Source organism: Quercus lobata, chromosome 5, assembly GCF_001633185.2.
Source record: "Quercus lobata isolate SW786 chromosome 5, ValleyOak3.0 Primary Assembly, whole genome shotgun sequence".
NCBI lineage: Eukaryota > Viridiplantae > Streptophyta > Magnoliopsida > Fagales > Fagaceae > Quercus > Quercus lobata.
In genome coordinates this window covers 84,178,481-84,203,489 of record NC_044908.1, presented here as the reverse complement: position 1 = coordinate 84,203,489, position 25,009 = coordinate 84,178,481, and the positions used below count along the sequence as shown (strand labels likewise).

The 25,009-nt window shown below is 35.8% G+C and overlaps 1 protein-coding gene across 1 annotated transcript; it reads right to left on the bottom strand.

Moving 5' to 3' along the window:
* Window positions 1-623: 623 nt before the first annotated feature.
* On the bottom strand, window positions 624-18,169 carry LOC115988911 (beta-amyrin synthase-like). Its single transcript, XM_031112550.1, has 17 exons — window positions 17,841-18,169; window positions 5,373-5,558; window positions 4,873-4,962; window positions 4,538-4,735; window positions 4,341-4,425; window positions 4,004-4,170; window positions 3,707-3,898; window positions 3,504-3,617; window positions 3,120-3,239; window positions 2,845-2,967; window positions 2,658-2,756; window positions 2,305-2,361; window positions 2,008-2,198; window positions 1,730-1,907; window positions 1,440-1,520; window positions 1,263-1,346; window positions 624-987 (listed from the first exon to the last, which is right to left on the bottom strand). Exons 1-17 carry the CDS (start codon window positions 18,039-18,041, stop codon window positions 865-867), a joined length of 2,289 nt encoding a protein of 762 aa, XP_030968410.1. The 5' UTR covers window positions 18,042-18,169; the 3' UTR covers window positions 624-864.
* Between the last annotated feature and the right edge of the window lie 6,840 nt (window positions 18,170-25,009).

The window sequence follows — 25,009 nt, the reverse complement described above, 5'->3', positions numbered from 1 at the left end:
AATTACAAACATAAGTAATTTTTTTAGAATAATTAGACTCAAACTAATAAGAAGCCTTACTTTTGAATAACTAAATCAACCTTAGCAGTCCAAAATATAAGAAAACAAAAGGCATAAATAAGTTGTTTGTTTAGTTATTCATTCTCTAGTTTGTGGACAATCCTCTAAAACATTGAATTAGAAACAAAGTAAAATAATGGTCTTTGTCTGTGTAAACATGAAAAATAATATTATTCTTCTTCTTCCTCTTTATTTATTTATTTTCATTGGGGGCGTTATTAATTTACTTTTTTGTAATAGAGAATTTGGGGATAAAAAAGTACTAAAAATAATTTTAAAAAATAAATAAATTTATGGGTTAGTATAAATTGTGTATCTTTATCAATGTCCTAATTTTTCTTTTTCAAACTATTGGAAAAGACTTGAGGTTAATGTGTTTTGAATTTTGTATTCCCCGCTTTCCCTAAGATTGTAATGTATTTTGTAGTTTAATGAATGTTTTCTTCAAATATATATATATTGACCTTTGGCCCAGAATTGATTTTATTGACTTATTTTAAATGTGACTTAAGTGACCTGTTCAAGTTCAAATATGATGTAACATAGTATCAACTGTGTACCAATGTAAAAATCAATAATAACTAGTCATGATTATAAGTTCAGAAGGACATCGTGGAAAAGGTTCTGTCTATATCATTATTACATAGATATTCCTTCATGTAGTACCACATAAGTGATTATAGGAATCCAAATCTGCCTAATAATGTTATGAACCTCTACATCCCAGAATAGTAAGTGAATTAAAAACTGGGTTTTATTTGTGTCATTCATATATTACTTGAACTACAGAATTCACTGCTTCACTTAAGTGATTCTAGATGGCAATGGGACACGCTTGCGGTATTCAGCGAGAGCCCACAACGGATATATATTTCTGTATGCTGCATAGTGTAACATGCAGTTTTGCATGAAGGCCCCAGTGATTTCCTGCCATAAAAAAATTATATAAATGGTTGAAAACCCTAGCAGTAAAATTCAAGCATAATATATTTCCATAGTTTGTTACTTTGTCTTTCTCCTCTTCCCTCCTTGATAAAGAATTCTTGTTTCAATCACCTAGTGTCACAAGCTAGTTTTAAACCTGTTTTCTTCATAGTGCAAGAAAGAAAACTATCTTCATGTCAATCTTCTTCTTCTTTTTTAAAAAATTATCTTTTTCCTTCTTTTGATTTTTGGAAGCTATGTTAATTACAAGGAGATACCTGTTGAGGAAAATCACCATCTTCCATTTGAGAATTGATTATCAGCTTTGCCGCACGGTGAAGAGGTGTTGGGTCTCTTTCAGCCTATTACAAAAGGTTTTGATATAGAATTATGAAAGAAAAAACATAAGAATAGATATTATGTATAATGCTAGATTTTTTAAATTAACAACTTACTTGTCCAGCATGAATAAGGCCCATCATTGCCCATGCAGTTTGCACCAAATTTGATCTGTTTCCTTCCAAAGGTACATATTCCTACATAATTTATGTAGCATCCAGTGAATCTCATGTTTAGAAAAAACAATAACTTCATTGACAAAGATTCTTCTCTTAATAACAATTTGGGAAACAAAATGGGGTGTGTTATTAAAGGTGCTTGAACTGCTTTCAATAGTGATTGAATCAAAGATATTATGAAAATTTATCAAAGAAGCTCAAAGCACATTCCATGTTGAGACATTTACCTTCTTTGGGCAAGAAAGATAGCTCTCTCCCCAGCCACCATTATCTCTCTGTATTTTGAGTAGAAAGTCAACTCCTTTGCGCATAGTGAGACAATTGTTGTAAGTCTTGCCAACAGCAGCCAGACCTCCAAGTGCAAACCACGAACCATAAGTGAAGCAAATTCCCCAATTTCCATACCTATCAAAATGCTTTATCATGTAATCAATCTTCTCTAATACTCCTTCGTATAATAAAAAATCGTCTCAAACATATCTAATAAACCAGTTGAGGTACATACCATGAACCATCTGGCATTTGTATGTCTTCAAGGTAGTGTACAGCATTTTTAATGAAGTTTTCAATCTCTTCCTTCCTATGCTTAGGGTATAATTTGTTAAACAAAACTAAAGCTTGGATTGCTGATGCGGTGCATTCAACATACTCATGCTCAATAATAGTATTCGCGAAGAATTCTACAGGATTTAGTAGCTGAAGGGAGAATAGAAAAAGAGCATTCCATTAATTTTGGGCACAAGATGATACTAAAGCATTTTCAAAAGAACTTAAGGCCATTTCAATATACACAGTTACTTACTTCCAACCATTTTGCAGCTCTTGCAGGCTCCCAAGCTGGTAAACCACCATTTTTACTCTACATTAAGCCATAGAATAGAGCTTATTGATATGAACAAATTCAAATACTTAGAAATAAACATTGAGTTTATCATATTAATATAAGGTAATGGTGGTAGGCTGGTAGCTAGCTACTGGAATTGCAGACAGTTCAGGAGAAGAAGCTACAGAAAACAACACCATCAGCTTTGCATAAGTTATTTTCTTGTAATTAACCAGTTTTAGTTCGACAGTAAAACCAAGGGCAGTCTAGATTTCCCATTGATGCCTAGATGTACGAAATAACTAAGATACAACAGCAAATTTTAGCCTCACCTGTAGAGAAAGTATGACATTTATAGAATCATAGAATTGCTCTGGTTTCATTTTCTCACCAACAATATCTGGTGGCATCTTTGAGAAAAGCAAGCAACACTGTGAAATAGAGAAGAATTTGGTGAGGAACACAGTGATTATGGAAGAGGTGCAATACTTTACTTCATTGAATCATTTAAACAATTACCTTTAAACCTTCTGCAGTGCAATCAGAAACTTGCCATCCGTGATCTTGATCAGAGAAAGTCCATGATCCTTTAGAAATGTGACGGTGCATGCTTTTGAAGTCACCAGAAGGATTGTCCATGACCTTTTACATTTTTAAGGGAAAATGGAATAACTAGATTGAATAAACATAGCTTTTCCTCTTTTTTTTTTTTTTTTTTTTTGGTAAAAGCAAAATTGTCAAATTTATGCTTGATTTTAATGGTGAACAAATGCAATAAGAATTGAAAATCAAACCTGAGATCTCTTTAGGAAGTCATGTCCTCTCATAAGTGTAGGTCCAATTTCGTCTACTAGATTACTTGCAAGTACGGATTGAATGGAAAAACCAGTATCCCACACTTGACTACCAAAACTCTGCATACAAATAAAACAGGATATATCAAAATCAGCAATCCCTTCTTTTCTTGCAAGCTACATCAACACTCATAAATTTAAAACTAGAAAACCAAAGATTGGGCTTATTCAAAAATTTAAATGAATGTACTGGTGTCCAAAACCAAACCTAAATAGAAAACCATTTTAGGGAATGTTTTCATTCACAATTCTATATAAAGTGAAATGTAATCTTCAACAGACAAAAAAGATTCTATAATTGTTTTGTTAAATATGAGTACTAACCTGCATCTTTATTCCATCTTCAGCAACCCATATGTAATCTGGGATCCTAGCAAGATGCTTCTTGAAATAATCTCCATTTGGATCTTCAACCCAACAAGCAAGCATACATAGAACCTGTTCAATGCATATGGTATTTGGTAAACTGTTTTATAGCCTAAGTAGAAGCTCGCCATTGTTTTTTCTTAATTGTAAAGTTACATTACCTTTTCCACACATCCAATGGTAATGTATCGACTGTTCTCATCTTCATAATGAATGTGCTTCATTGTTACTTGAAGAGCCTTCTCTCTAACCAACTTGTTAAATGGCCAACGAGTAAGAAGAGGCTCAGTGAATATGTATAAGCTATCCCAAAGAAAATCTTGTATCAATGGATGGGGATAGTAGTTATCCTCCTGTAATAATAGTTTTGCATAATCAATGCATTGCAGGAAATACTTAAAAGTATATATACCAAGGAACAAAAATAGACCAAAAGAAGAAAATTAAGATAAACTCACCTTTGCACATAGATGACGCACACTCTTCCAATTAACTTCATTATATGGCTTTGTGTAGAGTTCTTCCCTCAATTGAAGAATGAGGGATGTAATAGGGCCAACAAACCTTTTCCCATATAGGTATGACATAGGCATGTACACCATCCGGCAATAGCACAAAATTTTGGCTACATTTAAGAGACAAAGCAATTGATAAGCTATTAGTAAAATAGAAATTCAGAATGTTGCAAGTTTTATTATGAACTTAAAAAATAAAATAAGGTAAAACCTCTGTAGTTAAAGCTTCAAGTAGAGGTGACAGATTCAAATAGAAGTTGTAAACAAACATTGTACAAACCTGGATGCATGGGAAGAAACGAAGGAAGGATCCAAAATTCTGGGGGCATTGGATTGCTTCCAATCCATTCAAACAAACCAAGTATCTACAATAAAGGAACATTCGATTTCCAATTTGGTAAAAAGAAATATGGTTAGATTTTCATTTACATTACGAATTATTTTTATTATATAAGTTTATACTGAACATGGTCATACCGAAAGCCAAGTCTTTCCCCAAGAAGGTATGTGTGTAACACCACCATGATCAAGGATCCATTTTCGTGCTCTTACACAAGCATTGTCCTGGCCTCCATCAGGTCCTTCCCCAAGCATACGCATACAAATGTAGTTGAGAGCCGTGCAAAACATGGTGCTATGGCCCTCTATGTGAAGTCCCCAACCACCATCTTCATTCTAATAATATACAAAATTTACAAAATTGTTGCTATATAGGAAAGATTGAACTAAAAGAGAAAGGTAGGTAAGAAATTTAGCCGAAGCTCTAATTTTGTCATTATGATTAACTTGTAAAAGCTTCCAAAAAAATGTACCTGATGGTAATATATGTATCGAAGGATTTCTTTTTGATACTCAGCAGGAAATACAGTATTAAGATGTCCTGTAATATACATACAAAATACCTGCATTTTTTGAAAACCATAAGAAGTCACAATCAGGCATCTCATAATCCAATTTCACATTGTATTGGAAACAATTGTATTGTTCACTTTAAAATCAATCTAATATGTTTCAGTGGTATACATTGGATTAATTAAAAGAAATTATATCAGTAAGCACAATTTTCTATAGTTTTTCTCCCCCTCAATGATTTAGTATGGTATTACCCTACCAATTACCTCTCACAAAACCCATATAAGTGGAAATTTTTTGTATTGGGTATGGCATTTTTAGTTTGATACCAAAAATAAAAATTAAAAAAAATAAAATAAAAAAACCTCTACTAATGTATCCTTTGTAAATAAGTATGCGAAAATAGTTTGTGTTCCATGAAGTATTGATCACAATGATGCTATTTAATGATGAAACTCACCAAGGGTGGAAGGAAGAACAATGGGCCAGCATTTTCAGCTGGCCAATGACCATCACTGGCTTGCAAGGCTGTATAGAAATGGACAGCCCTCTTCAATGCAGTTGTGGCATTTTCATATGTGATTTCTTGCCCATCCTCAATCTTAATTGGAGTGATTGTTTGATTGAAATTTCTCTCCCTCAAAAACTGCAACCATTTTGACAAAAAAAGAAAAAGAAAAAAGGATGGCATTAGTGTCAACAAATTTATGAAGCATTAGTAAGCCTAATATATAATTAAATATCATCAAAAATTTTGAATCTTTATAGATTACAATGTACCCACAAGTGAGACCAATATCATCACCTACTAATACTCTAGAATTTCATTTCCTATATCAACCAGCCAAAATCACATTTATAGATCCAGCCTCTTCATTACAATAATATAAATTGTAGACACATATTTTACTACTATATGCCACCTTTTAATCTGATGCTGCATGCACAAAACTAAGGCATTGGGGACAGGTGTTCCAACATCAAATTTAACTTCCTACATGGTCTAGACATTGATTATAATCATTTTTTTTAAAAAAAATAAAGCAAAGAGAAAAAGTTGAACCTATAAATTTTTTGACCAAATCCTAACTGCAAAAGAATACCAAATCCTATTGACCATTTAAATTTGATATTTTTATAATATATAATTGCAAAGACCCTATTTTATTCTCAATTAATGATGATACGTACCTTCTCGTGTCTGCATCCCCTAATAATGAACAAAATAAATGACTGGGCTAGAATCACCAATATTTTTTCTTATTTTTCGTCTTATATTTGTTTTTTAACTTTACTTTTATTTTTGATTTAATCCCTCTTCTTCTTTGTTTTGGATAATTTGATTGTTCAAAGTAGTGGAGATTTGAATCATGAATATTTTCATTAGAAATACCAAGAGATGCTAGCCAAACTACAAGTCTAATGGTAATTTCTATCTTAAATGAATTATAAATCACAAATTTGTAATTTATCATTTGTGGTTGAAGTTTTTATATTTTGTCCGATTTATCAATTTCAAAAAGATCCGAAATTCCTATCTTATTTCTTGCCCAAACTTCTAACTTTTATTTGAAAAGTTAATTTTTCATATCAGTCATTCGTAACCATTGCACCCAACTTGGATCCACTCAAGTATTGATAAGGCTTTAGGGTTTTTTATTTTTTTTTTTAGAGGAAATGCTTTAGGCTATTTGTAAGTTGTAACGGCTTGAACTAAAGAAGAAGAATTTGGACCAACTTCAAAAAAAAAAAAAAAAAAAAAAAAAAAAAAAAAAAAAAATATCCTAAGGTTAGTTTAGATAGAACATGTTTTCAACTCATTCTTTGGTGGGCTGGATTTATAATGAGTTTTTTTTTTTTTTTTTTTTTTTTGAGAAAGGATTTATAATGAGTTTGTTGAATGAAGTCCATTTTCTTTTAATATAGTTTAATAATTTTTTAACATAAAGTCAAGATAAATAAATGTGCTATTTTCCCTCAAAAAAATGTGCTATTTAACATGCTTTACGTAATCCCTAAAAAATTGGTAAAAACACTGTTTTGGTAAACTTTACCGAAAAATTATTTTTGTCCCTAAATTTTAAAGAGTCATTTTTTCATCTTAAAAATTTTGTGAAGAGATTTTTTAATAGTTTAGATACAAAAATAGGGATGAAAAAAGAACTTTTCTCAATAGTTTAAGGATGAAAAAGAAATTTAAGTTGAAGGACTGAAAGTAAAATATTGTCAATTATTTAGGGATGAAAAATAAACTTTTCAATAATTTAGGGGGAGAATGAACTTTTAAATGTGAGGGATGAAAATAAACTTTTGGTAAAGTTTAGGAATCAAAATAGTATTTTACAAAAAAAAAAAAAAAAAAATGTTTTGCACAATAAAATTATCACTTGCAATTATTATTGTTACTAGTCACTAACTTGCGTGATGCAAAAGTTTTTGCATTAAATAACATTTCTCCACTATACAAAAGATTAAAAATGTGAAAAATGACATGAATGAATACAAAAGAGATCTATTTTTACAACATATTCAAAATGGACCAAGTGAACGTAACAACAATAAATGCTACATTTTAACTTTTATATATTAACAAATTATGTCTTTTTTATTATCACCTGCACTTGTTTGCATTGTTGAAATAAATTTAGGATAATAAAAGTATCCATTAAATAATTGATTAAACACCAAATTAGCCTTATTCACTTAATAGAGACCAAAAAGTATTTTAGACGCACAGCCTCACACTTTTCCAGAAGGGTAAATTGCAAATTACACTCTTGAAGTTTAGGGTTGATTAGATTTTACACCCTTCAGAAACTTGATTTTGCACCCTGAAGTTTGGTTCCGTTAGCAATTCACCCTCCACGATTAATTTCTGTTGTTAAGTGATACATCATTATGCTGGTGTGTTTTATTTTTGCCAAATCAGCCCTAAAACTACGTTGTTTCAGTGATGACCAAGCTAACCCAATCAAAACTACGTAGTTTCAAGCCTAAACGTAAAACATATTTCTATAGCTTAAATGACAGCATTCAAGCTAAACTCTAAAAAAAAAAAATTTTTTTTTTTAAAAATAGAAACCATAACCCCACAATCTGTCTAACCAGATTAGTCATGGACAAAGAAACTGGGAATGCCATTAAGAAAAGCTGAATCGCCTATGAAGAGAATTGTCCCCCTTCCTCTTTCAACCATGCCCGAAAGAACCTAATTCCAATTTTATGGTTACCAAAAAAAATATATTCAAATTTTTACAAATTAATCAAATCAATTTTAAACCCAAGAAATTATTGTGAACATAGCAAGAGTATGGAAAGAATCGGTTAAAAAGTGTTTAGTTTCCAACAACATATATTAATGAAACAAAAATTAAGGTTGAAAGTCAATATAATAACATGGGAATTGAAGATGATTATAGTACTAGCTTATGGCTAGTATCTGATGATAGTTGTTGTGTGCAGTGGAAGGCACCAATGGAAGAGACAACAAGGGACTTCTGAAAGGAGTCAACTAGAATGTCAGAGTAGTTTGTGGGTTGCCAATTCGTATTAGTATTAGAGTAACCTTTTACACAACTCACAGTACGTATTCTCAATAATCTTCCTTTGGGCTAAATTGACGCGGGTTGGCAGAATGTTTTGACATGCCCTCCACCCAAAAATTTTAATCTTGCATGGGACATTCAGTTTCCACAACTTCATCCACACCTCCACTCCAGCTGAACCCGATGAGCATTCAGTCCATTCATCCACCTTAAGAATTTGTGTTGCTACATGGTATCCGGATTTTACAGAATATTTCCCATATCTATTGTAAATCCATATGAGTTGGTCCGCTGCACACCGGTGACTCAAGGGCATTCTACAAATTGCCTCAGCATCCTCTTCATGAAATTTATTCCAAATCAGCTCTCTATCCCAACACCTCAGATACGGGTCAATCAAATCTGAGACTCTCCACTCCCATTCCTGCACTTCGGGGGGGTGAAGAACCTTACACGTAGGGTGGTTCATAATCCATTTGTCGTTCATGACACTAATTGAAGCTCCATTTCCAACACGCCAACAACTTCCTTGCTTCAGAATAGGCATAGCAGCCATTAAGCTCTTCCACACATATGAGCTATTTGTGGAATCACCTGCCTCCAACAGATTACACCTAGGGAAATATCTATATTTAAAACATTGATAAATGAGAGACTTCGGATTTTGTACCATACGCCAAAGTTGTTTTGCAAGCATAGCGAGATTGAAGGCCCTTAAATCACGGAAACCCATTCCTCCCTTCCTTTTTGATTAAGAGAGCCTCCCCCAACTCTTCCAATGTATCTTCCTCTCATTTTCAGCTTGTCCCCACCAAAACCTTGCACACATCGAGTTTAGCTCATCACAGAGTTTTATTGGTAATAAAAACACCCCCATAGTGTAAGTGGGGATCGATTGGGCCACAGCCTTGATTAATAATTCCTTCCCAGCTCTAGAGAGGATCTTACCCTTCCAACCTTGCAGTTTCTTCCAAAATTTATCCTTTAGGTAAGCAAAGGCATGGTACTTCGCTCGGCCTATCAGTGTGGGCAGTCCCAAGTAAGTCTCAAAATGCTCCACCTCCTTCACCCCTAGAGTATCCTTAACCCAAGCTTTTTGTGTATTTGGAGTATTGCTACTGAACAATACCGAAGATTTTTCCATATTTATGCATTGGCCAGAAGCTCTTCCATATGTCTGAGTGATACCAATTACTTCATTAACCTCCCTTTGAGTAGCTTGGCAGAAAAGAAGAGAGTCATCTGCAAAGAGCAAATGGGAAATCCTTGGTGCTCTCCTACAAATAGACACACCATGAATACGCTCCTCTAGCTCTGCCCTTGCTAATAAAGCAGTAAAGCCCTCTGCACACAAGAGAAACAAATAAGGCGAGAGGGGGTCTCCTTGACGGAGCCCTCTAGATGGGGATATATGACCAAAAGGTTTACCATTAATGAGAACAGAAAAAGTTGGAGTTGTAATGCATGTCATCACCCAATTTATCCATAACATAGGAAAACCCAGTTTAGTCATAATACCTCATAGAAAGTCCCACTCTACCCGATCATAAGCTTTGCTAATATCAAGCTTGAGAGCAAGAGATCCTTTCTTTCCTTTCTTTCTTCCATGCATAGTGTGCAAGGTCTCATATGCCACCATCACATTATCAGTGATAAGGCGACCCGGAACAAATACGCTCTGTGTAGGAGAAATAATCTGAGGAAGGACCTACTTCAATCTGTTGGCTAACGCCTTTGAAATAATTTTATATATGACATTGCATAAGCTAATGGGCCGGAAATCTGACATTTTTTCAGGTGACTGTACTTTGGGAATAAGCACAATATTTGTGTAATTTATTTCAGACACCATATTACCAGAATTTAAAAAATCAAGGACAGCAGATATCACATTATCACCAACAATATGCCAAAATTTTTGGTAGAAAAGAGCATTCATACCATTGGGTCCAGGCGCCTTAGTTGGTCCCATTTGGAACAAAGCTGTCTTTATCTCCTCAGCACTGACCTCCCTAGACAATAGAAGTCTCATCTCCTCTGTAACCTTCTGTGGGACTGCTTGCAGACATTCTTCTATTTGGCTACATTCACCAACACTAAACAAATTCCCAAAATAATTGATTGCCACCCTTGCTATATCCTCCTGTGCTTCAACCCAATTGTTCTCCTCATCTCTAATTCCATGTATAAAGTTTCTCCGTTGCCTTTGTGAGGCCTTTGAGTGGAAAAACTTTGTGTTTTTGTCCCCATGTTTTAACCAAAGTACCCGGGATCGTTGAGCCCAATAAATTTCTTGCTGCCTTAGTAAGTTGTCTAATTTTTTGCTCACCTCCAAAAATTCAGCCCTGTTCTCCACTGTACACTCCTCTGCTTGTAACACTTCAACCCGAGTTTGGAGTTGTTTAATTTCCTTAGCATCGGGGTGTGTTCTAGATGACCCCCAAGCTTGTAATTCATCTCCGCATGTTTTAATCTTTTGCCTTATTGCTTCTAAATCTGAGCTACTCTCCAAGCTTTGTTCCCATACTTCCTTAATTACCTCTTCACATTCTTCCCAAAGGAGCCATGATTCTTCAAATTTGAAACCACGCCAGCCTCTATTCCGAGCTTGTTGCTTGTGGGACCTTGTTTGTAATATTATTGGCGCATGGTCAGAGGCATGGGATGCTAGATGAGTCACCGTAGTCAATGGGAATTTTCTTCTCCAACTTCCTGTGGCCACAGCTCAGTCAAGTCGCTCCCTAGTATTTGCTTCTCCAGGTCTTTTGTTATTCCAAGTGAATTGATAACCATGGTATTACAAATCTTCTAGTTCATTTAACTCCAGTGCTTCTCTAAAATCATCTATGAGTCTTGCTTGTGCCGGTCGTCTGCTCAATTTTTCAGAAGAGCTCAGAATAGCATTAAAGTCACCTATACACATCCACGGCCCATTCACAAAGGACCTGAGATGATTAAGTAAAGCCCATGACTTAAATCTTTGATCAGTTTCTGGTCAGCCATAAAAGCACGTTAAGAACCATACAAAACCATCCTCTTCAACCACCTTAACCAACACATGATGCATGGTGTAGTTTATTAATTCCAGTTGCACCCCATTCTTCCAAAGTAAGGCCAGTGCCCCTCCTGTGTTTGGTTGTTTAACAATAATCTTGTTAGGAAAAGCTAAGTCTCCACACCACTCCTCAAATCCTTCCTTGTCAAGTCTGGTCTCCATTAAGAAGCAGACGTTGGGATCTTGATTCCTCACGATATTCCGGAGGCTTCGAACTGTCCAAGGGTTCCCAAGCCTTTGGCAGTTCCAGCTTAAAAGTCTCATTGCTCCCGGCAAGGGTGTGTCTCCACCCTCGCCGATTTTTCAGAAGAAAACATTTGCTTCCCATCCACCTTTTGCTGCTTCAAACCAGGCGCATCCCAGACATCGTGTTTATCTTCCTCTGTGCAATGCATGGTCTTATGCTTCCCCAGCTTCTCTTTAAAATTATGTCCTTCACTTGCAACCGGCCCAACTTCCATACGCACTAACCGGGTCCATTTTGGTTTGGGCCTACTACTAAGCCCACCAACTCCACTATCAATTATTCCATCACTTTTCAATTTGTCTGAGTCAGCAATTCCCTTCAAGTTTGAAACCTGTCCCACTATTCCCGTATCTGCCATAACTTCACTTTCCAAACCAATAACCTCATTACCAACCGTTTCGGAATTACTTTGCTGAATATCCGGAACAGACCCTTGATTCACGCTATTTCCTTTTTCAGTTACATGGTCTCCGTTAGGGTTTTGGTTGTGATCTTCCTCCGCCACCGCTTCATCCACCTTATACGACGGATCTCCATCAGCTTCCGCATGTTGCTCCAATCCAGCACTGCCTTCATCCGAATCAGCTGGAGTAGTTTTTCGTTGTGGTGACCTATGGCGGCCACCGGCTGCTTTCATCCATTCCCCATACTGGAATTGCACCGGACCTTCTTTCTTCCCTGCTGCAAAATAATCAGCACAATGTTTTGTGTCATGGCCAAGAAAACCACAGTAATGGCAGAACAACGGGAGCCGTTCATACTTGAAAGTAACCCACACTCTTTCACCCTCCGACCCAGCTAGATAACTCCCTCTCCTCAATGGTTTCGATATTGGCAATGCTACCCGAACCCGCATGAAATAGTTTTGAATGTCCTGTTTTCGCCTTTTCTCAACTTCTTCCAGAATTCCCAATTTACCACCCACTACCGCTGCAACTTGTGGGGACGACATATCAAACGGCGCCCCCCAAATCTGAACCCATAGGGATGCATGCTCAATTTTTACATTACTGGCACTCATCGACTTCTGCCACCTTTTCAACATGAGCAACTGGTTATCAAACGTCCATGGCCCTCCCTTAAGGATTCGTTCCATATCAAATTCAGTTTGGAATTTGAATTGGAAAAGGTTTGATCCCACATCCACTATCTACAGACCCTTGTCTATCCCCCACGCTCTCCGAATAGTGTTTTTTGCCGCTCTCTTATTGAATGGCTTGCACGTTAAGAACTTCCCAACTAGACTCAGAGTGCAACTCTCTATCTCTGCCACTCGTTCTTCATCAGGAATTGCAATGACATCTTCTTCAGCCACTGTTAATCGCATATTCTCCAACCCCTCAATAACATCCTCAGCCATGATGGTAGCTGTAGTCTACTGTAAGTGAACCAGCCGGAAAGTAAGCAAAAAAGAAAGAAAGCAATACCCTTAGTTAGACTAAGGGAGGGAGGTTCTCGCACTTAACGAGGGAGAGTACATTGATTTTATTATAATAGCATTTGCATCAATTGTAAAATAACATAAGACCCCAAATTTGTCCAATCAACCCCAAAATACACTCACATCAGTCTATGCATTATTGTGCAAAAATACATTTGTGCTACTGTTACTGTGTAAATTTACACAAATACTATAGCACAAATGCATTTTTGTACAATGATTCATAGATTGATGTTAGGGTATTTTGAAGTTAATTGGGAAAATTTACACAATTATTGTAGTTATGCAAATGAGTGTTTTAGAAATTATTTAGATTGAGAGCAATGGTTTTTGGTTAAGGAATAGAGAGATGATTTGAGATAATAATAATTGTGGGGATAAATAGCTCGTGAAAGTTCAAAAAAAAACGTATACAAAACACTTTTGAACGTTTAGACCCCCAAAATACAACTTAACCAATTCAAGTAATATGTCAAACAACTAGTGTGCGGAAACTTAACATATGCTATAATACGAAATTGGTTAAATACTATCTAAGCCATAACAAAATAAAACCACATCAGATAATAAAAAGGCAAAGATAGAGAGGAAGGAAGATGCAAACACAAAGACAACACGCGATGTGTTATCGAAGAGGAAACTGAAGCCCTCGGCGTAAAACCTCTCCGCCGCCCTCCAAGCAGTAAACAATCCACTAGAAAATACAGTTGGGATACAAGGACAGCAATAGACCCTCCAAGCCTAATCTACCCAGTGCACCTAAGCCCTCCAAGCTTCTTGCTCCAACGAGGTTGCGCCGAACCTTTTTCTTTTATAACTTCCCGGATTCCGCTACTAGACCATAGCATCAACCAATGAAGATTGGTTCCTTCCTAACTGCTTCCCAGAAAACCAAACAGCAGTCTCATAATGATGATGATGGTGAGAACCTGGTTTGGTATAATGCCTCTCAAGGATTTGACAATGGAGAGGAAGAGAGTTGAAGAATTTGAAGAGTCTCTAAGGTATAGATTGTGTGTGAATCAATCTTGTTTTTCTTTAGGATTTCTCTCTCAAAATTCTCTCTGGAAGCTCTCTTTCAATCGTGGGTAATAGGGGTATTTATACTGGAGTGGGAGAGGAATGTGAAACATCAGGTTTTACAAAACAGGGGTGGCTCGCGGCTTGACCTCGCGGCTTGACAAAGTCGCGAGATCCAGTCGCGAGATAACCGTATGGCCAGTTGTCCTGTTTTGTCCTGTAGTGCTCCAGCTAGCATGACTGTTCATCTTCCAGCATGCTTGGCACGTGTGCTGCTTCGGCGGCTTGCAGCCGCGAGTCACCCACGAGTCCCAGCTGCGAGTCTCTGTTTTCTTGCACACTCTTGAGCAAACTTCACTCTATCTCACTCACTACCCTTACATCAAACCCACCTAAATACAGGGTTACTAAATGCTGAATTACAAGCAAATTTGGCACGGAATAAAGCCAATTAGATGGTTGAATAAATTCAACCTTACAGCTCGGATAAGGGTATTGGGTCGTGGGCCGTGCCCGAGGATGCCAAAGAGCCTGAGGACAAACAAGTATTAGTAAAGGCAAGTAGGTTATCAGGTCGAAGGCGCGAGCTGGTCACGACAAGCAAGTGATGTTGTCTGAGAAGATAAAACTCCTTGGGAAACAGAGTGGAGGCCTGAAGTCTGACCACCCAACAAGTACTAGGAAGTGGACAACCATGCTTGGAAGGAGAATAAGCCTTGGAAAGAGGAGAGTCAACAGAGAATTGAAAAATATTTGGTAAAAAAGAAGTTACCACCACATTGAATGCTCTGCACTTAACCAATTAGCCACATTAATATGGAGGTGATGCCTAAACAGTAACCTTTAGCTTTACAGCTACCCACAAAGATTTCAAAAAAGTTCTAATGGGACAAGTATTAAGAAGATTAGTTATTTGATCAACAAGTGGAAGGTTAGGATGAAAGGAGGAGAAGGAGTATAAAAGGGAAATGATTCCATTACAGAAGGGGGGATAAAAAAAAGAGAGAAAAGAAACCACTTTGTAACCAAGAACTTGAATATTCATATAAGTTTGAGAGATAAATATAAGAATATGCCATTCTCGGACTTGACCGAGGAGTGTTCTTCTTTTCAACTTGTGATTTACCTTTAACTCATTGAACGTTCAGTGTTAAACTCACTTTCTAACAAATCTATTGTTATAGGTTTATTGGGCCATTGTCCAAATCTTATTGGACTGTGGATCAATTTGTGTCCTTATAATAATAATAATAATAATAATAAATTTGGTTAGAAAATAGTTGAAATTTCTTGAATTTTTTTACTTATACTCTGATCCCCTTAACTCAAAATCCTAGTTTTGTCCACAATATTTAAGACACAGTTTTGATTTTTATATATATATACACACATTATAATTTTTAAAAGGAACATTCAATCAATAAGGCAAAATCAGGATAGTGATAACGGTATGGAATTTATCTTTACCCATAAATTGAAAGTATTCATATGCCTATTACTCGAATTGTTTTTAATGTTGAATTTTTTATATTTTATTATTTATCCGATTAATCTCCAATACAAAAAGTAAATTAACAATGCCCCAATTAAAAATAAATACAAAGTCAAAAGATGTAATGCAAAGTAAACGTGAAGTCCATACCCCACATCTCTAGCATAGTACCCCTTCTTTTTTTCTTTATTTATTTTATTATTATTATATATATATATATATATATATATATATTTTTTTTTTGGGTTTGTTTAAGGTGAGATTTCCAAGAGTGTTATAAAATTACGAGAAAGTTAACGTGTGTCCAATGGTAGTTAATTTAGGAAATATTTTAATAAACTTTTTATAAAAAAAAAGGGGTGATATAATTGTTTTATGAATATTCATTAACATGGCCTATAATTTTGGGTTATGTTAACAAATGTTCTTAAAACAATGGTTAACAATTTATTTGAGAAATGTTTTGACACCATTTTTATGAAAATGAAAAAAATTGTCAAAATATTTATTGTTTTATTTTTCCATAAAAACTTTCTTTAAATAAATTATTAACTATTATTCTAAACGCATTTGTTAACATTTTCCAATGTATAAAGACTTGAATTTATTTGGCAAAATAGAAACATAAAACTAAAAGTGGATACATATCACTGTCATGATAGTCTAATTAATACTCCAATGTAACTTATAATTAGTAGGTTGGCTGTTAGCATGTGGTGGTTGTGAGCATGTGGTGGTTGTGGCTCTACATAATGACATTAACAAAGATCATGAATTTAGATACATGTTATCTCTATCGAAGTCATCACTTGCCATTAATGAAAAGCGTATGCAACCTTAAATTATTAAGTTATGGGTGTAAACTAATGAATTATTGAAAAAAGTATTTCAAACAGGTTTCATTATGGTTCATACAGGTTTCACTATGTTTCATAAATTAATATTAATTATTCATTGACTTATTCATTTAAGACACTCATTAACAAATATCCATTCAAAAATTTATCTATTATTGCACATCCTTAACACAATAATCACTCTAGAAGTATTAAATGCTTGTGGAGTAGGGGCATATTGACTGACAAAGGAGTAACTAAGCATTCAAAAAAACAGGGCAAAGGCAGTAAAGTATGAACAGCGAAATTGGCTTAGGGGGGAAGGAAGATTAATTACTTTTAATTAGGAACAGTAAACCTGCTGTAGCATGCAGTCATGGCAATCCGAAGTTCCGAACTTTTTTGAAATGCAATATTTGTATTTATCGTATTTAAGGATTTTTTAAGACACTAAATAACCGCTTAAAACTAAATCTATTTCATATATATATATATATATTATAGCTCAAAAATATATATATGTAAATATATATATATATTATAAACACTTTTTATGTAATATTTTTTTAATGATGTCGAAGCCAACCACCCTCAAACCACACAAATAATTTCTTTTATCAATTTTTTTTTTCTTTTTTTTGGAGAAACATACACACAAGGGAAGAAATGATGAAATTCTTACACAAAGGCACAAGTGCAAGACCATATAATTAAGTGATTGTTATGGAATTATTGCAGTATTTGCTTCGTTTAGCCTTCGAATTCTAGCTTGGACCATCTTTCATATTTTGGATGCATTAGATCATAACATAAAACCTAAAATTGATATTCTAACAATCATAATAAGGAGAGGAAAACTTGAATCCTAGACATATTTTTGGGAAGCACAAAAATATGTCAATTGAGTTACAAGCTCTTGGATTAGGGGTATAATTAAAACTTACAAATATACCACTTTTCTAGCGAGTAGATTTTCCTTAAAAAAGAAAAAAAATCTAGAGTCCAAATCCTGGGCTCTCTTATATATATTGGACAATTACAGAAAAGTAATCAAAAGAAATAACTTTGTAGAGTTTGTCAATTGGTATATATTAAATTGAGGGTATGTAACCTATACATAAATACATAATTAGAGGGCTTTCAAATCTGCCATCCCATCTGAAATTAAGCAGAAATAATAATAATAAAAAAGAGAGGAAGAAAAGAATAATAGTATTTACACAGTTTACTACGTACGTACTTGAGGAATAATATGGACATATGAAAGGTAGACAGTAGAGATTGAGAGTTACCTGCATTCGCCAAAGTAGGTCGCCACTGGGCTTGATCTGGTAGCGGTTCTTGTAGAAATTTTGACGAGACTCTTCAACCTCAGCTCGTTCTTCTGGACTACCAGCCTCAGGGTCAAATTCCCATATCTGCCTTCCAACAAAGTTGTTTGTGCTGAAGATGTAAGGGTCATTGCCACCCTCAGCTATCTTGAGCTTCCACATTTTCTTTTAACTCTGAGTTTCTTTCAATCAAAATGCACTGCTATGATTCAAGATTTGATGAGGTTGATTCCACTTCTCTCTTATTTTCATTGTTGAAAATGCAACTACTGTACACTAGTTCTATCAAATCATATTTATGGCCATAACATCATAACCAACTTAGTACATTACCATGACAGAACTACTCAAGGGCTGAGGGGGCCCATGGTCCCCCAACTTTTGAAAAAAAAAAATACTAGTATGTATATTAACAATAAGAACTTTAATTTTGGCTCCGAAATTTATATACTTGGCCTCTCTCCCTAAAAATTTACAAATTGACTCAAGAAATTCAACATATAGATAACAAAAAAAATCTGTAAAAAAATGCATATATCCGGATAATAATAAAAATCTTTGAACAAATCATCAATTACAAATTCTAATAAAAAAAAAACACATAAACCTAATAACCTTTACTCAATTTCTCTCTCTCACTTGAGAGCTTTATGCCCCTCTCAAATGACTTTACCCTCAGTTATAGAGACAACTCCTATGCCACATACTGATTGCTCTATCCACACATCAGTTAGACCTTGAAAATATTAGGACGTGCTAATTAACTTACAAAACTCTTGATTATAAAATTCTATTATTGATTTTTTTCAAAAGAAAAAACGTCGTCAACCTCTAGTATTGATATTTCAATTTTTTAAAATCTTTGAACTCACTGCTACTGGCCCTTTCAGTTTAACTATTGTATGCAAAATAAACATAAAGCCATTTTGTCAAAAGGAAAATACTTAAATTATTTATTTGTATATATACGACCAAGAATTTAACATCAAGTATATATCGTCAGTGGATTGTAATTTTCAAAAGAAATTTACTTTTTTTTAGTGTATATGAAACCAAGACCAAGAATATATGAATAATACACCAACATGGACAACTCTTCCTCTCCCTCATAGGAGTATTTTCTCTTGGCGCACGATAGATAACTCCCTGCTATCGTACGCTTGAGTGCTTTTTATTGCATTCGTGAGCTACGCTCTGGGGTGTGGCTTTCTCTACCTCTTTGGGGTGCCGGACTTCCCCTTTCAGTGGGTCACGCGCCGCTTGGGTGCTCAGCCCAGTAGTGGGTTTTCCTCCTACATTGTGGGCTTTCTCTGCCCTGTTAGTGGGCTTTTTCTTGGCCGGTGTGAGTTTTTTCTACCCCTAAGTAGGTGTATTAGATGTCTTGGTGGTGGTGCTATCTGTGTCATCTTCTTTAGGCGTTTACTTTCAGTCCGACGACCATAGATTTTTGCAAGGTAAAATTCTGTCTTTTGGCTTCTGTGTTTTGTGCTTGTGGGTATTTGGTTTTCAAGTGGTCTAGCTGTGTTTTGGGTTGCTGTAATTGAAGTGTTGGGCTACTTGCTTTCAATATGAGAGCTTTAGGATGGAACTGTCGAGGGCTTGGGAATCCTCAGTCAGTTAATGCCTTACGCAAGATTGTGCAGCGGTGGGATCCCAATTTTTTCTTTTTATCAAAGACAAAACTTAAGAAGAAAGCAATGGAAAGAGCAAAGAGGAAAGTGAGGTTTGTTTATGGTTTGGTTGTCCCTAAATTAGATAAAAATGGAGGTTTGGCAATGCTGTGGAAAGAAAACATCAATCTGGAAATCATGGGGTATGCGGGCAATTTCATTGACGCAATTGTTACAGAAGCTAACTCAGGGCTCAAATGGAGAATCACAGGCTTCTATGGACACTCGGAAGCCCATAAGAGAAAAGAATCATGGGATCAATTAAAAGCGTTAAACAGGAAGTTCCAACTGTCGTGGATATGTCTCGGGGACTTCAATGAGATTTTGTCTATGAACGAAAAAATGGGAGGTGTGCAAAGATCTCAGAGACAGATGGAAGAGTTCTGAGATGCAGTTAATTCTTGTGGCTTCAAGGACTTAGGTTATAATGGTCCTAATTATACATGGTGTAATATGCAAGAAGGAGAGAATAGAATGTATATCAGGTTGGATCGGGCTCTTGCTACCTCGGAGTGGATGGAGCATTTTAAGGAAGCCCGTGTATACCACATTGTAGATTCTACATCAGACCATTGTGCTCTTTTGGTGTCTGATTCTTATCATCCTCAACCTCCAAGAAAGTGTCACTTTCACTTTGAAGCGATGTGGACTAAAAGGGGGGATTGTAGGAAAATCATTGAGGAAACGTGGAGCAAGAATATGAGTTTAAACTCCCCAAGTGATATGGCCTTAAGTCTCAAGCAATGTGCTATGGAGCTATCCAGGTGGAATTTCTATGCCTTTGGAAAGGTCCCAAAGAAGATCCAAGAAAAAAGGAGGTCCCTGAGTAATTTGGTTCAAAGAGATAGAAATGGGAGTTTGGGTAGAGAAATCAATGTACTCCAAAAAGAGATAAATGACTTACTAGATAGTGAGGAGATTATGTGGCAGCAAAGATCAAAAGTTCAGTGGTTGGGCTTGGGAGACTGGAATACAAAATATTTTCACTCCAAAGCATCTGAGAGGAGGAAGAAAAACACAATTACTGGGTTAATGGATGAGAATGGGAATTGGTGCAACAGTACTAAAAGCATAGCGGCTGTTACAGTATCTTATTTTGAGAAGCTGTTTTCTACATCTTTTCCTAGCTGCATCTCAGAGGTTACCCCCACCAGAGTTACAGATGAGATGAACCAGAGGCTGATTAAGGAGTTCACAAGGGAGGAAGTGGTGACAGCTCTTCAACAAATGCACCCCACAAAAGCTCCAGGCCCGGATGGTATGTCTGCTATTTTCTTTCAGAAGTATTGGGATATAGTAGGAAATGATATCACATGCACGGTTCTTAATGTTTTAAATTCAAATATGTCCATGGTTGAAATAAATAGAACCAACATAGCCCTTGTTTCAAAAACAAATAGCCCTACAAAAATGACAGAATTCAGGCCTATAAGCTTGTGTAATCTCATTTACAAGCTAATTTCAAAAGTTCTAGCTAATCGCCTCAAAGTTATTCTTCCTCAAATCATCTCTGAAAACCAAAGTGCATTCCTTTTTGAGCGCCTTATTACAAACAATTTATTAGTTGCTTTTGAACTTATGCATTACCTTGATCATAAAAGGGATGGGAAGGATTGTTTCATGGTTGTTAAGCTTGATATGAGCAAAGCCTATGATAGGATCAAATGGAGCTTTATTGAAAATATTATGGAACATATGGGCTTTCATGAAAAATGGATCAATATCATTATGCAATGTATTTCTACTGTATCCTATTATGTGCTTGTGAATGGAGTGGCATATGGAAGCATAATTCCCTCAAGGGGTTTGCGTCAAGGCGACCCTTATCACCTTATCTTTTTCTCCTTTGTGCAAATGGCTTCTCATCTCTTATAAGTGATGCAGCCAGAAATAAAGTGCCCAATGGAATATCTATATGTAGAGGATGCCCCATGATTACCCACTTATTTTTTGCCAATGATAAAGAAGGTGGGGAAAAATTTTCTGGCTAGAAAGAGAAGCTCCTTTTGGGTGGAGGAAGGGAAGTCCTAATAACAACTGTTGCCCAAGCCATCCCGACATACACCATGAGCTGCTTCCAGCTTCCAAAGGGACTTTGTGATGAGATTGAAGGTATGATGTGAAGATTTTGGTGGGGACAAAGGCAAAAGGAGTCAAAAATAGCTTGGGTTAATTGGAAGACTATGTACAAATCCAAGCTAAGAGGTGGAATGGGGTTCAGAAACTTGCAAGCTTTTAATTTAGCTATGCTAGCTAAACAAGGGTGGAGGTTGCTTTCCAATCCTCATTCTCTAGTGGCTCACATATATAAGGCAAAATACTATCCCCATGGCGATGTTCTCAATTCGCAGTTAGGAAGTAACCCTTCGTATGCTTGGAGAAGTATCTTCAACAGTTTGGAGGTTATTAAAAGAGGAACTAGATAGAGGGTAGGTAATGGAAAAGTAATCCACATATGGGAAGACAAGTGGCTGCTCACTCCCTCAACCTACAAGGTAATCTCCCCACCTCTCATCCTTACTGTTTTCCCAATGGTCTCAACTCTTATAGACTCGGAGAGTAGAAGGTGGAAAGCTAATTTAGTCAGGTCTCTTTTTCTCCCCTTTGAAGCTAATACAATTCTGAATATTCCTTTGAGTTACAATCTGCGTGAAGACAAAATTATTTGGATAGGCAATAAAAGGGGTGAGTTTACTATGAATAGTGCATATTACATTGCTCTCAATGTGGTTGATTCTGTTAAGATTGCTGAGTGCTCTAATGGGGACCCAAGAACCCCATTGTGGAGGAAATTATGGCACTTAAAAGTTCCAGCAAAGATTCATTTTTTTGCGTGGAAAGCATGTATGAATGCTCTCCCAACAAAGTTGAATCTATACAAGAGAGGTATTAATACAAGTGTTATATGTCCCATCTGTGATCATGGGGTTGAAACCATATTACACTCTTTAGTGTTATGTGATCCAGCTAGGCAGGTCTGGGACAAGTGGAAAGATTGTCCAGTGAACCTTAAATCCAATTATTTGGATATTGTAGATATAGCACTGGGATCTATGGCAGTTGGCACTTTACAAGATCTTGAGCTATTCTTTGTGACTGCTTGGTCCCTTTGGTGTAGCAGGAACCTAAAAGTGTTTAAAGCAGATTTTCAGACCCCTGACCAAGTTCGGAGTTTTGCTAGAAGACTTATTCAGGACTATAAGGAGGCTTCCAACTTATGCAATTGTGGAACAGCTTTTGTAGATTCAAAATGGAGAGCTCCACCTGTGGGGATGTATAAAATTAATATGGACGGTGCTACATCAGAGGATGGCAAGCCCTCAAGTATAGGCGTGATCATTAGAGACAGTAGAAGTGAGACCATTGCAGCTATGTGTATGTCCCTTCTTGGCCAATACACGAGTTTAGAGACAAAAACTATTGTCGTTGAGAAAGGAGTATTATTAGCCAAAGAGATGGAGCTGCAACAGATCTTGCTAAAGATTGACGCACTTACAGTGGCTCAAAGCTTGGCAACAGGTGACAAGGAGGGATGCCATGGCCATTTTATTCAAGGGATTAGTGAAAACTTAAGGTCATTTACAGTTTGGTAGATTAACCACCTGAAAAGGGATTGCAACAAGGTTGCTCATGAGCTTGCACAGTTTGCAAAACGCAGTGGCACTAACCAAGTCTAGAAAGGAGTTTCTCCACTTATGGTGCAACACCTTCTTCAGCTTGATAAGACTTAATGTTTTCCATGTACCAGCTTGTTTCTATTGTGTGCAGCTGTGTTTTGGACTTTGTTGTCTTTCTTTTTCAGCTTTTTGAATGAAATCCGGTCCAAAAAAAAAAAAAAAAAAAAAGACCAAGAATATATGAACAGTATTTAAATGTTTCATACATGGTTTTCTAAATTTTTTTTTTTTTTTTAAATGGTTCATAAACACGATTGAGAACTCTTTAATATCTCCAAGAAATTTTTTTAGCAAAAAATATCTCCAAGTACTCTTTTCACCATAAACACATGTGGTAGAATATGAAAGAGAGAGAGAGAGAGAGAGAGAGAGAGCAATGTGGGCTTACCTAAAACGGGTGCATTTTCAGTAGAAGTAGCCGAGACCTTTAATTATGAGGTGTGACAAGGAAAGAAGGTGTAAGGGTATTGTTGTTGTAGGGCAAGGTTTAGATTCAGTGCATCTATTGAATTGGAGCCGTTGAGATGGTGACATGTGTCTAAAAATTGACGTATGTCATTATCTCAACAAATCTAATGCAACTGCATATTGGAACCTCACCCCTTGTTGTAAACTCATGATCACCAGTGAAGCAATCTCAGACTACAACCTTCAGTGATAAAACTTTGTCATTACTCTTATGGGATAGACGGTGAGTAGTGGATAAAAAATAATAGGTACATATGAAAGTAACATGCAATAAGTCGCAATCTATCACATGAAATGGTTGTAAAAAATAGTATGATAAAAATAGTGGTCTTAAAATAACTCATCACCAGTAGACCATTAGGTCAAAACCCCTCTTCATCTTGATTGTATATGACTAATTAACCCACTGTGACTTATGATATTTCTCTATAGCAAGTGGGGTGATACAAGTTAGTTAAAATATATTAACTAAGCAATATTGAGAAATAGCACCTTCTTTCGTGTAATCAAAAGGTGCCATTGACACGTTCTAACAAGATCAAGAATATATACTGCCTTGCTTAATAAATAAAATAATTCTTTTGATTTAGTTTCTACCAAAAAGAAAATAGAAATTTGTAACTTTAAATCAAATAATAATTAAGTTGGATAATCAAAAAAATTAAGGTTGCTATACTTTCAAAGGGCCTACAAATCACAACAGTGTAATATGCTTTTTCTTGTTCTATTCTTTTTTTTTTTTTTTTCAATTGAAGAATAAAACTTGGTAAATGATACAATAGCATGTTTTATCTGAAAATTCCTTTTAACTTTGTTTCAAATTTCTTATGTGCATTACTAGCATTACATCCACTTGAGCATATGTTGGTTCACATGATAATCTTCCCCCACCCCCCCCCCCCCTCCCACCAAAAAGAAAAAAGAAAAAAGAAACTAAATTTGGACATATAAGATATGTGATTCAAATGGGACTGTTGTAAGTGGACTAATTACTGTAGAACGAGAAATCATTCTAGTTTGATAAATCCTTAACGAACCAAGGGAAAATAAAATCGAAAATCCCCCAAAATTTTAAATACAGGACTAAGTAGGTATGTTGTGTCCTATGGAGGCTATTAATCTAATCCTTTTAGAAATCGTTAAAATGCTCAGTCTCAGTTTGACACTTACCCCCCAATTGACCATTGTTGCCAAGCTCAGCTCTAAGATATATGAACTGCAACTAGCCAAAAAATAGCATTCAGAGATCCAGACTCTTCATTACACTAATAATTGGGAAAAATGGGTATTTGTCCCTAATTTACAAATTACGAAA

Coding starts and splice junctions, on each gene's coding strand:
- LOC115988911 (XM_031112550.1), bottom strand. CDS start 18,041: ATGTGGAAGCTCAAGATAGCTGAGGGTGGCAATGACCCTTACATCTTC. Junction 1,347..1,439: donor GCCTTATTCATGCTGGACAA/GTAAGTTGTTAA, acceptor CTTTTGTAATAG/GCTGAAAGAGACCCAACACC. Junction 988..1,262: donor ATGGTGATTTTCCTCAACAG/GTATCTCCTTGT, acceptor TTTTTATGGCAG/GAAATCACTGGGGCCTTCAT.